The following is a 17,407-nucleotide window of genomic DNA, read 5'->3' as shown; positions in this document are numbered from 1 at the left end:
TTTTACACTTCATTAGGACTGAATTCAAGTTTCTAGGATTATTCATCTTCCCTGTGTTGGTTAATACTGAGTGTCAATTTGATTAGATTGGTATGGGTCCTGGGGGTGTCTGTGAGGGCATTGCCAAAGGAGATTAACATTTGAGTTAGTGGGCTGGAAAAGGCAAACCCACCCTTAATTGGGTGGGCACCATCTAATCTGCTGCCAGTGAATATAAAGCAGACAGAAAAAAGAGAAAAGGAGTGACTGGCCTAGCCTCCCAGCCTACATCTTTCTCCCATGCTGGATGCTTCCTGCCCTCAAACATGGGACTCCAAGTTCTTCAGTTTTGAGACTCAGACTGGCACTACAAACCACTTCTCAAAGAAATCAGCGAGGACAAAACAAATGGAGAAATATTTTATGCTTATGCATAGGAAGAATCAATATGGTGAAAATGGCCATACTGCCCAAAGTAATTTATAGATTCAATGCTATTCTCATTAAGCTGCCATTGACATTCTTCACAGAATTAGAAAAAACTTTTAAAAAATTTATATGGAAGCAAAAAAGAGTCCGTATAGTGAAGACAATCCTAAACAAAAAGAAGAAAGCTGGAGGCATCATAGTACATGACTTCAAGCTATACTACAAGGCTACAGTAACCAAAGCAGCATAGTACTGGTACAAGAACAGGCACAGAGACCAATGGAACAGGATAGAGAACTCAGAAATAAGACTGCACTCCTACAACCATCTGATCTTCAATAAAGTTGACAAAAAAGCAATGGAGAAAGGATTCCCTATATACTAAATGGTGCTGGAAGTGCTGGCTAGTCATATGCAGAAAATTGAAACTGGACCCTTTCTTACACCATATACAAAAATCAACTCAAGATGGATTAAAGACTTAAATGTAAACCCCAAAACTATAAAAACCCTAGAAGAAAACCCAGGCAATACAATTCAGGACATAGGTGCAGGCAAAGATTTCATGACAAAAACACCAAAAGCAATTGCAGCAAAAGCAAAAATTGACAAATGTATCTAGTTAAACTAAGGACCTTCTGCACAGTAAAAGAGTGAACAGACAACCCACAGAATAGGATAAAATTTTTGCAATCTATCTATCTGACAAAGATCTAATATCCAGAGTTTACAAGGAACTTAAACAGATTTACAAGAAAAACCAGACAACCTCATTTAAAAGTGGGCAAAAGACATGAACAGGACACTTCTCAAAATAAGACATACATGTGGCCAACAAACATATGAAAAAAACTCAACACCACTGATCATTAGAGAAATGCAAAGCAAAGCCACAATCAGATACCATCTCATGCCAGTCAGAATGGCAATTATTATAAAGTCAACAAACAACAGATTCTGACAAGGTTGTGGAGGAAAAGGAACACTTTTACACTGTTGGTGGGAGTGTAAATTAGTTCAACCATTGTGGAAGACAGTATGGTGATTCCTCAAAGACCTAGAAACGGAAATACCATTTGACCTAGGAATCCCATTACTGGGTATATATCCAAAGTAATATAAATCATTCTATTATAAAGATACATGGATGCATATGTTCACTGCAGCACTATTCACAATAGCAAAGACATGGAATCAACTCAAATGCCCATCAATGATAGACTGAATCAAGAAAGTGTAGTACATGTACACCATGGAATACTACACAGCCATAAAAAGGAACACTATCATGTCCTTTGTAGGGACATGGATGGAGCTGGAAGCCGTTATCCTGAGCAAACTAATGCAGGAACAGAAAACAAAACACTACATGTTCTCACTTACAAGTGGGAATCAAATGATGAGAACACATGGACATGTAGGGGGCAGGGGACAACACACACTGGGGCCTGCTGATGGTTGAAGGTTGGGGGTAGAGAGATCATCAGGAAGAAAAGCTAATGGATGCTGGGCTTAATACCTAGGTGATGGGGTGATATGGGCAGCAAACCACCACGGCACATTTTTACCTATGTAACAAACCTGAACATCTTGTTCATGTACCCCTGAACTTAAAGTAACAGTTGAAGAAGAAAAAAAGAGGTAGGGGCTTCTGGGAAGTGCTTAAGTCATGAGGGCAGAGCCTTCATGAATGGGATTAGTGCCCTTATAAAAGAGGCCGGTGTGAGCTTGTTTGCCCCTTCTGCCATGTGAGGACATAGCAAGAAGGCACCATCTATAAAGCAGAGAGCCCTCACCAGATACTGAATCTGCTGGTGCCTTGATTTTGGACTTCCCAGCCTCCAGAACTGTAAGCAGTACATTTCTTTCTTTTTTTTTTTTTTTTGAGACGGAGTCTCGCTCTGTCGCCCAGGCTGGAGTGCAGTGGCGCAATCTCGGCTCACTGCAAGCTCCGCCTCCCAGGTTCATGCCATTCTCCTGCCTCAGCCTCTCCGAGTAGCTGGGACTACAGGTGCCCACCACGACGCCCGGCAAATTTTTTGTATTTTTAGTAGAGACGGGGTTTCACCGTGGTCTCGATCTCCTGACCTCGTGATTCGCCCGCCTCGGCCTCCCAAAGTGCTGGGATTACAAGCTTGAGCCACCGCGCCTGGCCCATAAGCGGTACATTTCTATTGTTTATAAATTACCCAGTCTAAAGTATTTTGTTGTAGCCTGAATGGACTAAGACAAGGTAGTAGGCTAAACTTTAAAACTCAAATTAATAAAACATGTAAACAACGAGTAATTTGTTTCAAAAATATATTCATTGATATATTGAATGGATATATGACTAAACAGCCTCTCCTTAGGACTAACATGGCCATTTCGCTGCTATTGACACAAGTTACTTGCCTTCCCACAATCATGTTTTTCCTCTTACCTTAATTACCCATCTCACTTTCCCTATTGAAGTTCTACTCATTCTGTAAGGTGCAACTCAAATGCTGTCATCCCAGTGAAATGTAATGACGCAGTTACCACAGTTTGGAAAAAAAAAATTTAAGTTTCAATAGAAATGCACTAGTGTGTCTTCTCTTTGGCATTTTAACTATGCCTTCAATTATGTTTGTGCACATCTGTGTCCCTAAATAGATGTTAAGCTCCTGAGTGGCAGACGCCTCTAATGAAAACTTCATGTCCTCAGTGCTTTGCACTTAACCAAAGTGTGTTGAACTGATATTAATTGAATATCTACTGTGTCTCTGCAGTAGGTCAAAGTTCATTCATCAGAAATGGTTCAATCTTTTGCAGTGATTTTGTAGAGACATAACTACCTAGTATGACAGGAACAAAAAAGTCATCTCCAACATTGGCAGATGAGATTAGAAAATAAGTTACTCTCTGATTTACTTTGCTTTTTGTTCCACACAATTAAAACAATATTTTCAGAGGGATTATTGATACATATGTATGTATCTGATATATATCATACATAGACATATATACAAATGTACTGTTTAACAGGATTCTGTATGCTATTCTACCTTCAAAGCTGAGATTTTCCTCATAAATGGTACCAAAAAATAATAAATTCATCTCAGAGTTTTTCTATAGAAACTTGGAATAAATTCTTCTAGCCTGCTTGGGTGGCAGACTTTTGGAAATACTTATAGGAGGATACTTACAAACAGTATCTCAAGATAGTATTGAAAAAAGGATCAACAAGAATATATACTCGTTTGTAAATAACTAAACACCTCTTATGTTTCCCTTTAAATTCAGGACCAAAAAAGGCAGACATGTTGTTTGCAATCTTCATCAATGTAGAAATAAAATCTCCATTCAGTAGAAAAACATCAGTGAATTATTTTTATACCATTCTATCTCAGGGTCACCTCCAAGAATAGTTCACTGAAGAAAAAAAACACCGTGTCATTCAGGGTCATAAGGGCCAATTTATTTTGGATCCAGTGTGCTAGTCATATTTTTTAATGGTTCCATCAGTTATTGAGAGGGTGTCAAAATCTATTTTTCTCTTTGCAATTGTATTAGCTTTTGCTTCACATATTTTAAACCTCTGTGGGTAGGCACATAAACCTTTAAGATTGTTATATCCTCTTGATTGAGCCACTTCATCATTATGAAATGACTGTGTTTATCCTTGGTGATGCTCTTTGCTCTTAAATCTTCATCAGGTTTGTGCTCATTGACAATCTTTACACTGGCAGAAGAATATTCCCTGCCCAAAGAAACAGCAATTATTTTGCAATTATGGTCTTTCCTTTAACCTAGTTCAAACTGATTTATTTACTGAATTCTTGGCATATTAACAGAAAATGTTCAGGGGATATTTAATCATAGAATAGGATGAATGTCAAGATTTAAGTTTTAAAAACATGTTATAATATGTCTAGTTAAAATGAGGGCATTTCAAGGGCCACAGGCCTAATCCCAAATTTTGTTTGCAGAAGTCTAAGTATTATTCAGAGACTTGAATTTTAGATCTTCAAAACAAGGTAGAAATCTAGTTTTGCCTGCTCGTGGTTTTTGTGGGAAAACTAAAGCTCATAGGAGGTTCAGAAGGGCCGATTTTCTGTTAGAACAGATTGCCACAATGAGCATACCAGAACACCAGCTTCCTGACTCAGAACAGACCCCTCTGCATGACAGCATCCTGTGCCTATGGTTTTATCATCTTCACACCTTTCTTTCAGTTGTTTATCTTTGAACCTGTAGGCAGAAGAAAAGATTAAATATTGAGGAAAAAAAATCAAATGAGTTCTGACTTTCCCAAAATGTTCATATGTCAACGGTGGCTTTAATTTTAAACTTCCGCTTGTCTCTTCATCTGGAGAAATAATCTTCCAGTTACAATTTCCTCAGACACCATAAATATTTTCAATTTTCAATGTGGTCTAAACATTTTTTCCCTGTTTTTAAGATACACGTTGCTACTTCTTCACTCCATTGAGCTTGAATATATTAATCTCTGCCAGAGTATAGACAGACCAAGAACATATAAGCTGCTAACAAATATCATGTATGTCTGTGACTAGGATGTTATTAGTGTATATTCTAAGAAAGTCCTGAGCATACATGACATCATGCTTCATGGTGTCAAAAGATAAAGAACCATGCATTTGAATTAAGAATCGAGACTTGCTGGGTGGCGTGGACTGGATTTTTTGGGTAAGTAGATTAACAAGTGATTTCAGAACGTTTTGATGCAATTATTATAATCACACTACAATATAAAAGAACAGAGGTTTCTGAACACAACCTTTATTTGATCATTTTAGTATATGTTTTTTTGCCCATTCATATATTTATTTCACCAGTTCAGAATACTTACAATGCATCAGGTGTCATGTGAATTACCAGGAATTCACAAATGTATAAAATATCAAGGAACTTAGCATCTAATGAGGGAGACACATGTAAATAAATAAAGTTTAACTTACGTGATATATAAAGTTTAGTGGTAAATAGTAATTTTGCCAAGTTACTGTTGTTTCTGGGGTATTACTGATTTTATGCAGAAAGCATTGTATACAGAAAGTATATAAACATGGCACAATAGAGAGTCCAATGTCCTTGTTCCTTCTCAGGGTACTCTGAATATCCCCTATATCACAATACAAATAACATAGCCGAGGGGTCGAAAAGACAAAACAATTCCATGGGATGAATTAAAGCAGGCAACTGATAGGGTTAAGAGCATATTCGAGCCTCTCCGTGTCCTCACGTGGCCTCTTCTCTGCACACATACAGAATGAGCCAGCTCCGGTGGTGGCTCTTCCTCTTCTCGTAAGGATAGCAGACCTATAGGATTAGGGCCTCACCTTTATGATCTCATGTAACCTTAATTGCCTCCCTATAGGACCTATCTCTGAACACAGTCACACTGGAGATCAGTGCTGCAAAATATGAATTTTGAAGGGATACAATTTAGTCATAACACATTCCCCCCCAGCCCCAGCCATAATACATTTACACTCCTGGCCTCCATAGGCCATATGCATAGCAACACTAAATTACTCGAGTTATCTGAATAGCCCACATTTTTTCCTCCATGGTGTTGCTTGTGCTTTTCTCTCTGCCAACTTCTCCTTGCTTCCCTCCCTGCCAAACCTTCAGCTCAACCTTATCTGTGAAGCTTTCCCTGACTCTTTAGGAAGAATTATTGTATCTCATATATAATCTCCAGTATGGCATTATCATATTAAATATTTGATGGTAGATGCTCAATAAATATTAATATATTTGAACATGTGAATGACTTAATATTTGACAAGACTTCCCAATATTGCTGAACTCTGAAGCCAGTTCCCCATTAAGTTATATTCATGGAATACTGCTATGCAATTATGTCTTTCCATCCAAACTTGATATATGAAGTAAGAGACAGGGGTTTTGCCTAAGACTTTCAGGGAGAAATTTAATTGAGAAAGTATCTAATAATAAACATTATCGCTAATTTTATATTTTCAGTCCGTATCTCAATCTTATTTCTTGAAGATGAGGAATTTTTAGTTAGGAAAGACAGTGATCTTATATAAAATAAAAAGGATAAAACAGGCACATCTGGGAAACCCAGACTCCCTAATGATGTGGAACACCTTCTTCAAAATGACCTATAAATCCATTGTAGCATTACTCAAACCCTGCTTAGTATCCCCTTGGATTGCTGCAGTCCATACAATTTCAGGTCATAGATCAGTGTATATTCCAGATGTTGAGGGTGCAATCAGATTTTCAAGTTCATACCCTGTGTTCACTGCCTAGCACTGTCAGTTGGAACATATGGCCCAGATAACAGAAAAATTTAGCTGCTAACACCTCACTAATAAAAGGAACTGTTCAATGACCTTGATAATGTGGAACTCATAACATCTCATTGTACTTATAATGTAACAGGTGACTTACTTACATGGATGATACTTCTTATGATCTGAAACAGGCAGTCTGAGCTTAGAAATAAATATTAGCTGTTACCTTAGGCAAATTTGTTACTCTGTGGCTCACTTTCCTCATCCTAAAATAGAAATAAAGCCTACCTCTCAAGACCACTGGCAAGATTAAATGAATTAATATATGCAAAATACTTAGAATAGTATCTGCCATTTAGTAAACATGGAAATGTTAGCTATTATGATCATCATTGAAGTATTAGAATTGGTCCTACTTAGGTATACTCCAATGAACAAGCCTGCAGTCTTAGAATTCCACACAGACTTCAAAGATTACAACCAACCAGGGAAGGATACTTCTCATAGGAAGGATGTCTTCACTTTTCTACGATGGAGCTTTGTTTATGGGCCAAACTAGAAGATCTGATCCAAATGCTCCAAAATGAGTCAAGTTAAAGAAAAAAAAAAAAATAGAAATGGGTGGAGAGGAAGCAGTGCAGATAACCAAAACCCATCAACTCCATTAGCTATTATTCTTTTAGAGTTGAAAATATTTGTACAATGCTGCTATTAGGGTGTTTCTTTAGAAAAGACAGTATATAATCTTTCAATGCATACATAGAATTCTCAAATTTCTAGAATTACAAGTCATATATAATTTCTAAAATCATCTGAGGATATTAATTTTCAAGACCCATAACTGGAGTCTTTTTCTTGGTGTAGTCCTGATGTCAGTAAACTTCCTTGGCCATGCTAACCATGGGAACTATTCTTGGCTTGCAGCTCCAGTTCAGCAGTGATTTGGTGAGATATCTGTGGCAATCATTGTCAACAGAACCTTATTTTTTCTTCTCCCTCTGCCGCATTGACACAACACTGTTATCAGTTTCACTTGGGCTGGTCACAAAAACTTGGAAACATTGTACTTCAATCTAAGTGTGAGAGGAATTCAGCAACTTTCCCTACTGCAGTACATGATTACTCATTCCTTTCAGGCATTCAGGTGAAAAATCTGGAGTCAACCTTTACTCCTTCTCTTATGTTCATACATTCATATCCAGTTTACAGAAATCCTGTGGCTCTACTTAAAAAAAAGCCACCAGAAACCAATCCCATTTTATTACCTCCAAGGCTACTCCTGGACTAAAACATTATAATATCTCACCTTGATTATTGTAATACTCTTTTTTTTTTTTTTGAGAAAGAGTCTCACTCTGTTGCCCAGGCTGGAATGCAGTGGCACGATCTCGGCTCACTGCAACCTCCGTCTCCTGGGTTCAAGCGATTCTCCTGCCTCAGCCTCTTGAGTAGCTGAGATTACAGGTACATGCCACCATGCCAGGCTAATATATTATATATTTATTAATATATTTATGATTTATATATACATATATTTATATATTAATAAATATATACTCCTGACCTCAGATGATCCGCCTGCCTTGGCTCCCAAAGTGCTGGGATTGCAGGTGCGAACCACCGCCCCCCGCCTATTGTTAATACTCTTTTAACTGGTCTCCCAGCTTCCTCCCTTACCTACCACCCTCCTTACGGTCTCTTCTCAACATAGGAGCCAATATGATTATTTCAAAAGTTAAGTCATATCAGGCTACGTTTCTTCTGAAAACCTTTCCATATAGCTCCAGTCAAGTCTCTTACAAAAAAGCTTTACGATCCTAAGCTTTTAGCTCCCTCACCAGCCTTTCTCCTACTTTTACCCTCTGACTTGATCTCTGTCTACCTGTTGGGAATGCTCTTCCTCCATGTATGTATCTGCATACTAGTTACTCTTTTCCTTCTTTGCTCAAATGTTACCTCAGGGAGATCTATCCTGGCTATTCTACTGAAATATGCCCATGTCTGTACACACCTAAGCATCTCCTATCCTGTCCTCAATGTTTCCTCCATAGTATTTATCACTATTTAATACAGAAGTTCCCATAGTGTGGTCCCCAGAACTTTCTAGCAAGTTCGCAGGTGATGCTGATGCCAGTCATCCAGAGACACCTTTGAGAACCAGTTTGAGAAGAATCTCTTCTCTCAGACTTGCAATATTTCTTGATTTGGGTAGAGCTAAACCACTCGAAATTTAGGGACCACCTTAAGTGTCTCTTAAAACTCAGAAGGCTGGGACCCATCCCTAAAGTTTCTGATTGATGAGGACAGGTGGGGTCCAAAATTTGTATTTCTAATCACACTCGGAAAGCCACTGATTAAATGTAATGTATATTTTATTATCTATTTCCTCCCTTTTAGAATGTAAACTCTATGAGGGAGTGACTTTTTTTCCTGCTGTTTCTGCTTGCAAAGAACAATACCAGGCACACAGTAGCCATTCAGTAAATATATATGGAAGGAATAAATGAAAATTGCCAATCCTACTGTTACAGCAGAACACATCTCCTAATTTTATTTTAAGATTTTATAGGAAAAAGTACAAAGTTAACAAACATTGTATAGTTCAACCCCTCATGCAAGAAGGCATTTTTAAGCACTGGGCCACATAGACAACTGGGATTTCCTGATATTTGGGAAATAAATTATTAACAATTTACATTATTAGAGCATTAGTATTGACACTAAACATTTATGAAATGCTACCATGCGCTAAGCACTTCAGGTACTGTATCTCTTTTAATTCTCCTAACTATTGAGATGGCTAGTGGTGTCATTTCCATTTTACAGAGGTCTCTGTCACACCATGCAGCCCACTACCAGTGGACTCCGCGGTTTCTGTATTGTCTCCTTCCCTCTATGTGCTCTCCCAATTGGGAACCAAAAGGTAGGGTATAAAATAGGAGGTGATGGGTTTACTTTTTAGTGTCCAGACACATCAAGGTTTGAATTAAAATTTGCTGAACATCGTATAACACTAAAGGTCATCCTGGCCATCTTTCTATTGTAATAACATTCTAAAGAGCACTGGATTTCTAGATGCAAATGTAGAACCCTACAAATGTTCCTACCTCTTGTAAAAGATAGGAAAATGTTTTTTAGGAGGCATGTTTTTTGGGGATTTTTTTGTGAGAATTTAGAACAGCTTAGTCAGTCTGAATATTTATTCTACCAAACCCTGTACAATAGCATTACATTTATGCGGAAAATAATGGATATAAATATTATGAGTTGGTGATTTGTTTTTTCCCAAAAGGCCATTAGACTAGGTGTCTTGTTCTTAGAGGGCCAAACAGTAAATGTTTTTAGACTCCCAAGCCATACAACTCTGCAGTTGTGGAAAGCAACCACAGACAAAACATAAATGAATAAGTATAGGCTTGTTTCAAAGAAACTTTATTTACATAACAGGTGGCCAATCCATGGGCCAAAGCTTGCTGACCCTTGTGTTTAAAGATTGCCATCTTAGTAGCATGAATAAAATGGACCAGATAAATTTCAGGTAACTTTGTCAAATTTATCTTTAAAAAACAAAACAAAACAAAAACTGTTTCTTCCTATAGAAACACCCATATTCCTATAAATAAAAATGACTTTTAAAAAAGACAATTCTAGCAGGCAAATAAAAACAGACATTTGTCTTTGTAATAAGTTGAATTAGCTAAACGAATCCTTGTATTTATTTTTCACACAGCACAAATGCAGGTGGTACATAGTAAGTTCATAATTCCCCACAAAACTTATAAACTTAACAAATGGGAATCTAAACATAATATTCTGAATCATCCATAGCTATCCACTGTGTGGAATCCACTCTACAGCAGCAGACGAGTACCTTAATTTAAAGCACCAAGTTTCCAGGCATTACTACAAGTATCTTCTTTTCATTCTCTAATACATGCAGTCAAACTGCCTATGAAGCAAATACCAATTCATCTTATACTTTAATAGATAAGGTAAAGCAGTTGGGAAATCAACATTATTCTTAAGTCTGAAAGTGCTTCTACCTCTTTACCTTATTATATTTTCTCTCATGAAATTTTAAACTTTTAATGGAGTTATATTTAACATGAGAATAAATTAAAATTTGAACTTAATGTCTTTTCAGATTCATCCAGCAGTTTAGAATGTTCATATTTGTTTTATGTCTTGAGGGAAACAAAAACGTAATGTCTAATTTAGAATATTCTGGCAATCTTTATTAAAAGTTACATTTATAATTTTATAGCAAAGTAATATCATCTGTTTGTCCAAACGTTACAGATTTTAAAAAATTCCCCTAATGTATGTAAATACAAAGCTTATTCCCAGTACACATTTTATAGAGGTGTGTTTTCATTTTTTGAAGCAGGGTTCAATGGACATTTTTAGGGTCTTGCTAACATCAGCCCTATATACTCAGAGATGACTGAATCTAGTAAATGGACAATGAAAACTGGTTGAGGCTGCTGATGAATGCTTCAATAAAAATCTGATACACACAGATTTCATTGTCATATTCAACGAAACCAAGTCTTCCTTAAAACTGTGATCCTGATAGACTGAAGATAGAGTAATGGACTGTTAGTTCCTCATGCCAAAAATACATGGGTCTGTCATACAAAGGCTTCATTCTCTGCCTGTCGTCAGTAACTTCAGAGCCTTTTGTAGATTCTGGACAGCAGTGCTTACATCTTCATACTGCAAAGCACTGCCAGCATATTTGCAGTACTTCTGAGCTCTAGCAAAGTCCTCTGGGGTTAGACGAATATCCCCTAGAAGAAAAAGAACAATTGGGATATTTATAAGAATATAAAAAGTGTTCTGTAAGGTTGGGCAAATGCTTATGCTTAAGATTAAAAAACATATTTAAGGCTATGTAAAAACAGTAGTTTTAGTCAATCTCATATGAACTTTGATACATTTTCTTCATTCTTTTCAATTGTCTTTTTATTACTAATATAAACCACAGACACACCAATACGTAATAACTTAGATGAATTAAGATTTTCCTTCAAGAAGCATTAAGGATAAACAAGGATAGTAGCTTTGGTGTCTATGCTAGAATCACTTAGCCTCTCTCTTCATGGAACAATACAACACAGACTAAACCAATTCAACCCTCATTTGAGCTGGAATGTAAGTATCACCTTCAATAAAGAAAAGTGAATAACAAACTTTATGTAAAGAAAACCAGGTTGCTTAGCTTTTTTTTTTTTTTTTTTGAGACAGAGTCTCGCTGTCGCCCAGGCTGGAGTGCAATGGCGCGATCTCGGCTCACTGCAGGGTCCGCCCCCCCGGGGTTCACGCCATTCTCCTGCCTCAGCCTCCCGAGTAGCTGGGACTACAGGCACCCGCCACCTCGCACGGCTAATTTTTTTTGTATTTTTAGTAGAGACGGGGTTTCACTGTGTTAGCCAGGATGGTCTCGATCTCTTGACCTCATGATCCGCCCGCCTCGGCCTCCCAAAGTGCTGGGATTACAGGCATGAGCCACCGTGCCCGGCCAGCTTGTTTTAAGCATGAAAATATTTTACATGTTTGTGCCATCCATGTAAAAATTTCTTAAGGTTTCTTAAATTTTATATCACTGAAATATACAATTAAACATGTAAACAACCATTACATATTATTTCTCTAAAATTTATTCTTAGCAAGTTTTCTAGTTATACATATGATTAATTAATGTAGGGCCCAACTAAACAATTTCAGTTAAAAAAAAACATTAAAAACATTTCATTTAATCTAAGATACGAATTTCCTTGAATATATATTTCTAAAGACAAAATTAAAAATGGATATTGTATCTTGTCTTTTGAAATAACCACCATTTTCTTTGGAAATTTTTATGAGAATTCTCAGGAGTACTAATCAGAAGGCTGGGAAGCATAGACTATAACAAGCAGACAACATATTTCAATTCTGTTTGAAATAAGTACAAGGCTGTACTTATAAATAGAATGACTTCGTTTAGTTGCTTTTAATTTTGCCATATGTATATATTTTATGCTGCGTGTGTGTATACACAAACACACACGCAGCATAAAATTAAAAATTTGACATTACCTAGGCAAAGACTTCAAAGTAGGCAGCAACTCCAGGCAAGCGGATACAATATCCTGATCCAAATTATTATTTTCTAAAATTTTCAAAAAGAGTACTGAAACAATTTATGCTACTGTTTCCAGCACAGTGCCAGGCACCTGTAGGTGCTCAGTAACTTCACTGCATGAATATGAAAAAGCTGTATTTTAAATTATTTCCCACATTTTAAAACTAAGTTCATATAGAATTAAACATTAATTAAATGGCAGATTTTAAAATACACATATACTTACTAGTATAGGGTGCTAGAATAAGTCTTCAAATATTTGTTGAACTAGTAGTATTTAAGATTACATAAAATTTGGCCTTTACTGTTGTGAATCAGGGATTACCGATTCCAATTTTAACAGAAGTGATTGACTTGGCATTTGTTGCCCATTAAACCTAAATATCAACTATCCTGCAGTTCTGTTGACAATTTAGTCAGGTATGCTCCAGTTCATATTTCTGATCTTGAAAAACACCTACCGGATTCTTTAATGGTTTTTCAAAATATATTTACACTACATACGCTGTCTAGGTGAGGAAACATCTTTGAAAATTGAGTTTACCTTAACGCTACTTTTTGTGCTGTAAGTCTCTCCTATCTCAGGGCACTCTTTTAAATATACAGGGCATCCATCCAGAATTTACTGGACGTGCTGAAAGAAGGCTGTAATGGTCAGATTAATCTTTATTTTTACAGCATTAGCTTTAGCACTGTTTGGCTGACATATTGCTTATTAGTAAGGTAAAATGTGTATAATGACAAGAACTCTGTTACTATTTTTGTTTTCTAAACTTATCTACTAAGGATTAAATTATTTTAAAACACAAATATTATTTTTTTGTGAAATAATTTCAATATTTAGAAAATGTGAATGAAATGGGTGCAGGAAATCAACATGGCACATGGATACATATGTAACAAACCTGCACATTGTGCACCTGTACCCTAAAACCTAAAGTATAATAAAAAATAAATAAATAAATAATTAAAAAAAAAAAAGAAAATGCAAAAAAAAAAAAAAGCAGCAAAACAGCATCCTGGATTCTTGTCTCCATGTCAACCCTCTCGGGATCCAGTATAATCACAGGAATAGAGAAAAGCAAGTGGACTGAACCACATGAACCTAGGTTCTAGAGCTGCCCTTACTGTCCAATATGGAAGCCATAAGCTACCCCAACTGAGGTGTAACTGTAGAATACACACTGTATTTCAAAGACTTAGTACCAAAAAAAAATTCTCATTAATTTTGTTATACAGATTATATAATAAAATCATTTTTTTACATAAAAAAAAGAAAATGTGAATGAAAATATATTAACAGAAAAATATTAGATATAAAATATATAAAGCTTACAGATATGCATAACCAATTATGTAACTCATCTATAAACTACAAGAACTAAGTAACAACCAATGTATAGATTTAGATCCAAAATGTAATTTATAGACATATAGAGATATTTATTTTCAACAATGAAAAATATAAGCTAAAAAATCATGTTACTTGCTATTTTGTAACACATAGGCTCTCCTTTATTTTAAAAATATAGTAGTCTACAATTCATTAATAAAATATGAATTAAATTCTTAAACTGAGTAAAAATAAAATGTCACCTAATTATGAGTCTTTAAAATTAGTATTTAAAAACTCAACAGAGAAAACGAAAAACATATAAGGATAAACACATTTCAGAAAGAGAACAAGTGTTAAATTTCAGTTTATCTGACTTTATACTCAAAAAGGTCAATATAAGCTTAATGCACCAAAATAAAAGCTGTTTTTTTCTATCATTAAAATTTACTAGAGGCAATAATCAGAACCAGAGAGTGTGCAAGTGGACCTAAAAGATGCTTCAAAGATTAGAGAGATTGTCTAATATATCTCTCTTCTGAAATCTTAGCTTATAAGTTCCAGACGAGCTGCAGACAAGACCATCTATATACAAGAGGGCTTCATCTCCTCTTCAGAGGTCAGGACAAGATCAGGCAGAAGAGAGCTAGAACTATCAGTTAAATCCTCTACTACAGTGGCAAAGACAGCCTGGGTCAGCACTGGATCAAAGATAACATCACTTGGTGTAAAGAAAAATCACTGCATGCTCCGTTGACATAAGCATCCATTTCCAAGGTTGATATATCTAATGTCATAAGAGAGGATAGAACACTTACTTGTAAATATTTCCAAAATGAGTCTTTAGCGGCTCTTTCCAATTTAACTAGATAGTTCTAGAAATTCTTATGTCAAGGGCTTTGGATAATCTCATTCTGGTATACTCTATTATCCTTTGACTTGGATGGACACAGACTGAACCTTCATACATACAGGCATTGCTAAGACATGTCACTTAACAATTCCAACAATAGTAGTAATGAATACAGGCAGAATTTCATTATGTCAAGTGCTGTGCTAAATACTATTCAGATATTATATCACTTAATGCTCAAAAAACTTTTTTTTTTTTTTTTGAGATGGAGTCTCACTCTGTCGCCCAGGCTGGAGTGCAGTGGCGTGATCTTGGCTCACTGCAAGCTTCACCTCCTGGGTTCATGCCATTCTCCTGCCTCAGCCTCCCAAGTAGCTGGGACTACAGGCGCCCACCACCATGCCTGGCTAATTTTTTTGTAATTTTTCAGTAGAGACAGGGTTTCACCATGTTAGCCAAGATGGTCTCAATCTCCTGACCTCATGATCCACCCACCTTGGCCTCCCAAAGTGCTGGGATTACAGGCGTGAGCCACCGTGCCTAGCCAATGCTCAAAAAACTTTATCAGGTAAATTGTCATTCACACTCTAATACTATTCAGAGATGTAAAAGTAAAAAAGTAAACACTGTGGTTCAAATACCTACCTATCCAATTCCACTCTCCAGAGTCAGCCACAAATTCATTACAATATATTTAATATACATTAATATCACACATATATGCATTAAAAGGTGATTAAATACTAAGCAGTAAGGAGAAATATGTAGCAGAAAAGGGATATAAGAAGTACTAGAAGCGGTAGTAATGGTAGTGACAGTGGTTACAAATGCACTATTTTTAAAAAAGACTTTATTTTTTAGGCAGTTTTAAGTTCACAGCAAAGTTGAGACGATGGTACAGAGATTTCCCTTATCTCCCTTTCCCCACCATGCATAGTTTCCTCCATTATTAAACTCCCCAACTTGAGTGGTACATTTGTCACAATCGATGAACCTGCATTGATCCATCAGTATTACCCAGAGTCTATGTTAGGGTTTACTCTTGATGTTGTGCATTCCATGAGTTTGGACAAATTTATAATGACATATATCTATTGTTATAGTGTGATATGGTTTGGATTTGTGTCCCCACCCAAATCTCCTGTCGAATAGGAGGAGAGGCCTGGTAGGAGGTGAGTGGATCATGGGGATGGATGTCCCCCTTGCTGTTCTTGTGATAGTGAGTTCTCATGAGATCTAATGGTTTTAAAGTGTGTGGCACTTCCCCCTTCCCTCTCCTATTGCCGTATGAAGAAGGTGCCTGCTTCCCCTTCACCTTCCATGTGACTTGATGAATGATTTTGACCAAAATGCTGATAATGATACGGAATGAAGTCCAGCCTGAGGTGGTTTCAGATGGAGATGAGGAACTTATTGGGAACTGGAGTAAGGTCACTTTTGCTATGCTTTAGAAAGAGGCTGGAGGCATTTTGCCCCTGCCCTAGAGATCTGTGGAACTTTGAAATTGAGAGAGATGATTTAGGGTATCCGGCAAAAGAAATTTCTAAGTAGCAAAGCATTCAAGAGGTGACCTGGCTGTTTCTAAAAGCGTACGCTCATATGCATGAACAAAGAGATTATCTGAAACTGGAACTTATATTTAAAAAACAGAGCATAAAAGTTTGGAAAATTTGCAGCCTGATCATGTGGTACAAAAGAAAAACCTGTTTTCTGGGGCAAAATTCAAGTCTGTCACCCAAATGTGCATAAGTAAAGAGGGGCCGAATGTTAACAGCCAAGACAGTGGGGGAAAATGTCTCTAGGGCATTTCACAGACCACCACAGCAGATCCCGCCATCACAGGCTTGGAGACCTAGAAGGAAAAAATGGTTTCATGAGCCAGATACAGGGCCAGGTGCTCTGTGCAGCCTTGGGACATGGCACCCCAGCTGCTCCAGCTCCAGCCATAGATAAAAGGGGCCAAGATGTGGCTTGGGCCATGGCTTTAGAGGGTACAAGCCCCAAGCCTTGGTGGCATCCACATGGTGTTGGGCCTATGGGTGCGCAGAAGGCAAGAAGTGAGGTTTGGGAATCTCTGCCTAGATTTCAAAGAATGTATGGAAATGCCTGGATGTCTAGGCAGAAGTGTGCTGCACTGGTGGAGCCCTCATGGAATACCGCTACAAGGGCAGTGCAGAGAAGATATGGGGGGTTGGAGCCCCCATGCAGCATCCCCACTGGGGCACTGCCTAGTGGAGCTGTGAGAAGAGGGCCACCGTCCTCTAGACCCAGAACAGTAGACCTACTGACAGCTTACATCATGCACCTGAAAAAACCACAGGCACTCAACACCAGCCTGTGAAAGCAGCCAAGGGGGGCTGTACCCTGCATAGCCATAGGGGTGGAGCTGCCCAAGGCCTTGGGAGCCCACCCCTTGCATTGGCATGACCTGGAAG

General features: G+C 37.3%; 1 protein-coding gene across 1 annotated transcript in view; it reads right to left on the bottom strand.

The window, feature by feature from the left end:
• Positions 1-9,184: 9,184 nt before the first annotated feature.
• The window catches only part of VTA1 (vesicle trafficking 1), a 73,515-nt gene continuing 65,292 nt past the window's right edge, over positions 9,185-17,407 (bottom strand). The window contains exon 8 of the mRNA XM_003255802.3: positions 9,185-11,449. Coding sequence (XP_003255850.1) covers positions 11,304-11,449 — 146 coding nt within the window. The 3' untranslated portion in view covers positions 9,185-11,303. The remainder of the gene's footprint in view (positions 11,450-17,407) is intronic.

The sequence above is a fragment of the Nomascus leucogenys genome, chromosome 3 (assembly GCF_006542625.1).
Source record: "Nomascus leucogenys isolate Asia chromosome 3, Asia_NLE_v1, whole genome shotgun sequence".
Lineage (NCBI taxonomy): Eukaryota > Metazoa > Chordata > Mammalia > Primates > Hylobatidae > Nomascus > Nomascus leucogenys.
This window is presented reverse-complemented; position numbering and strand designations above follow the sequence as displayed.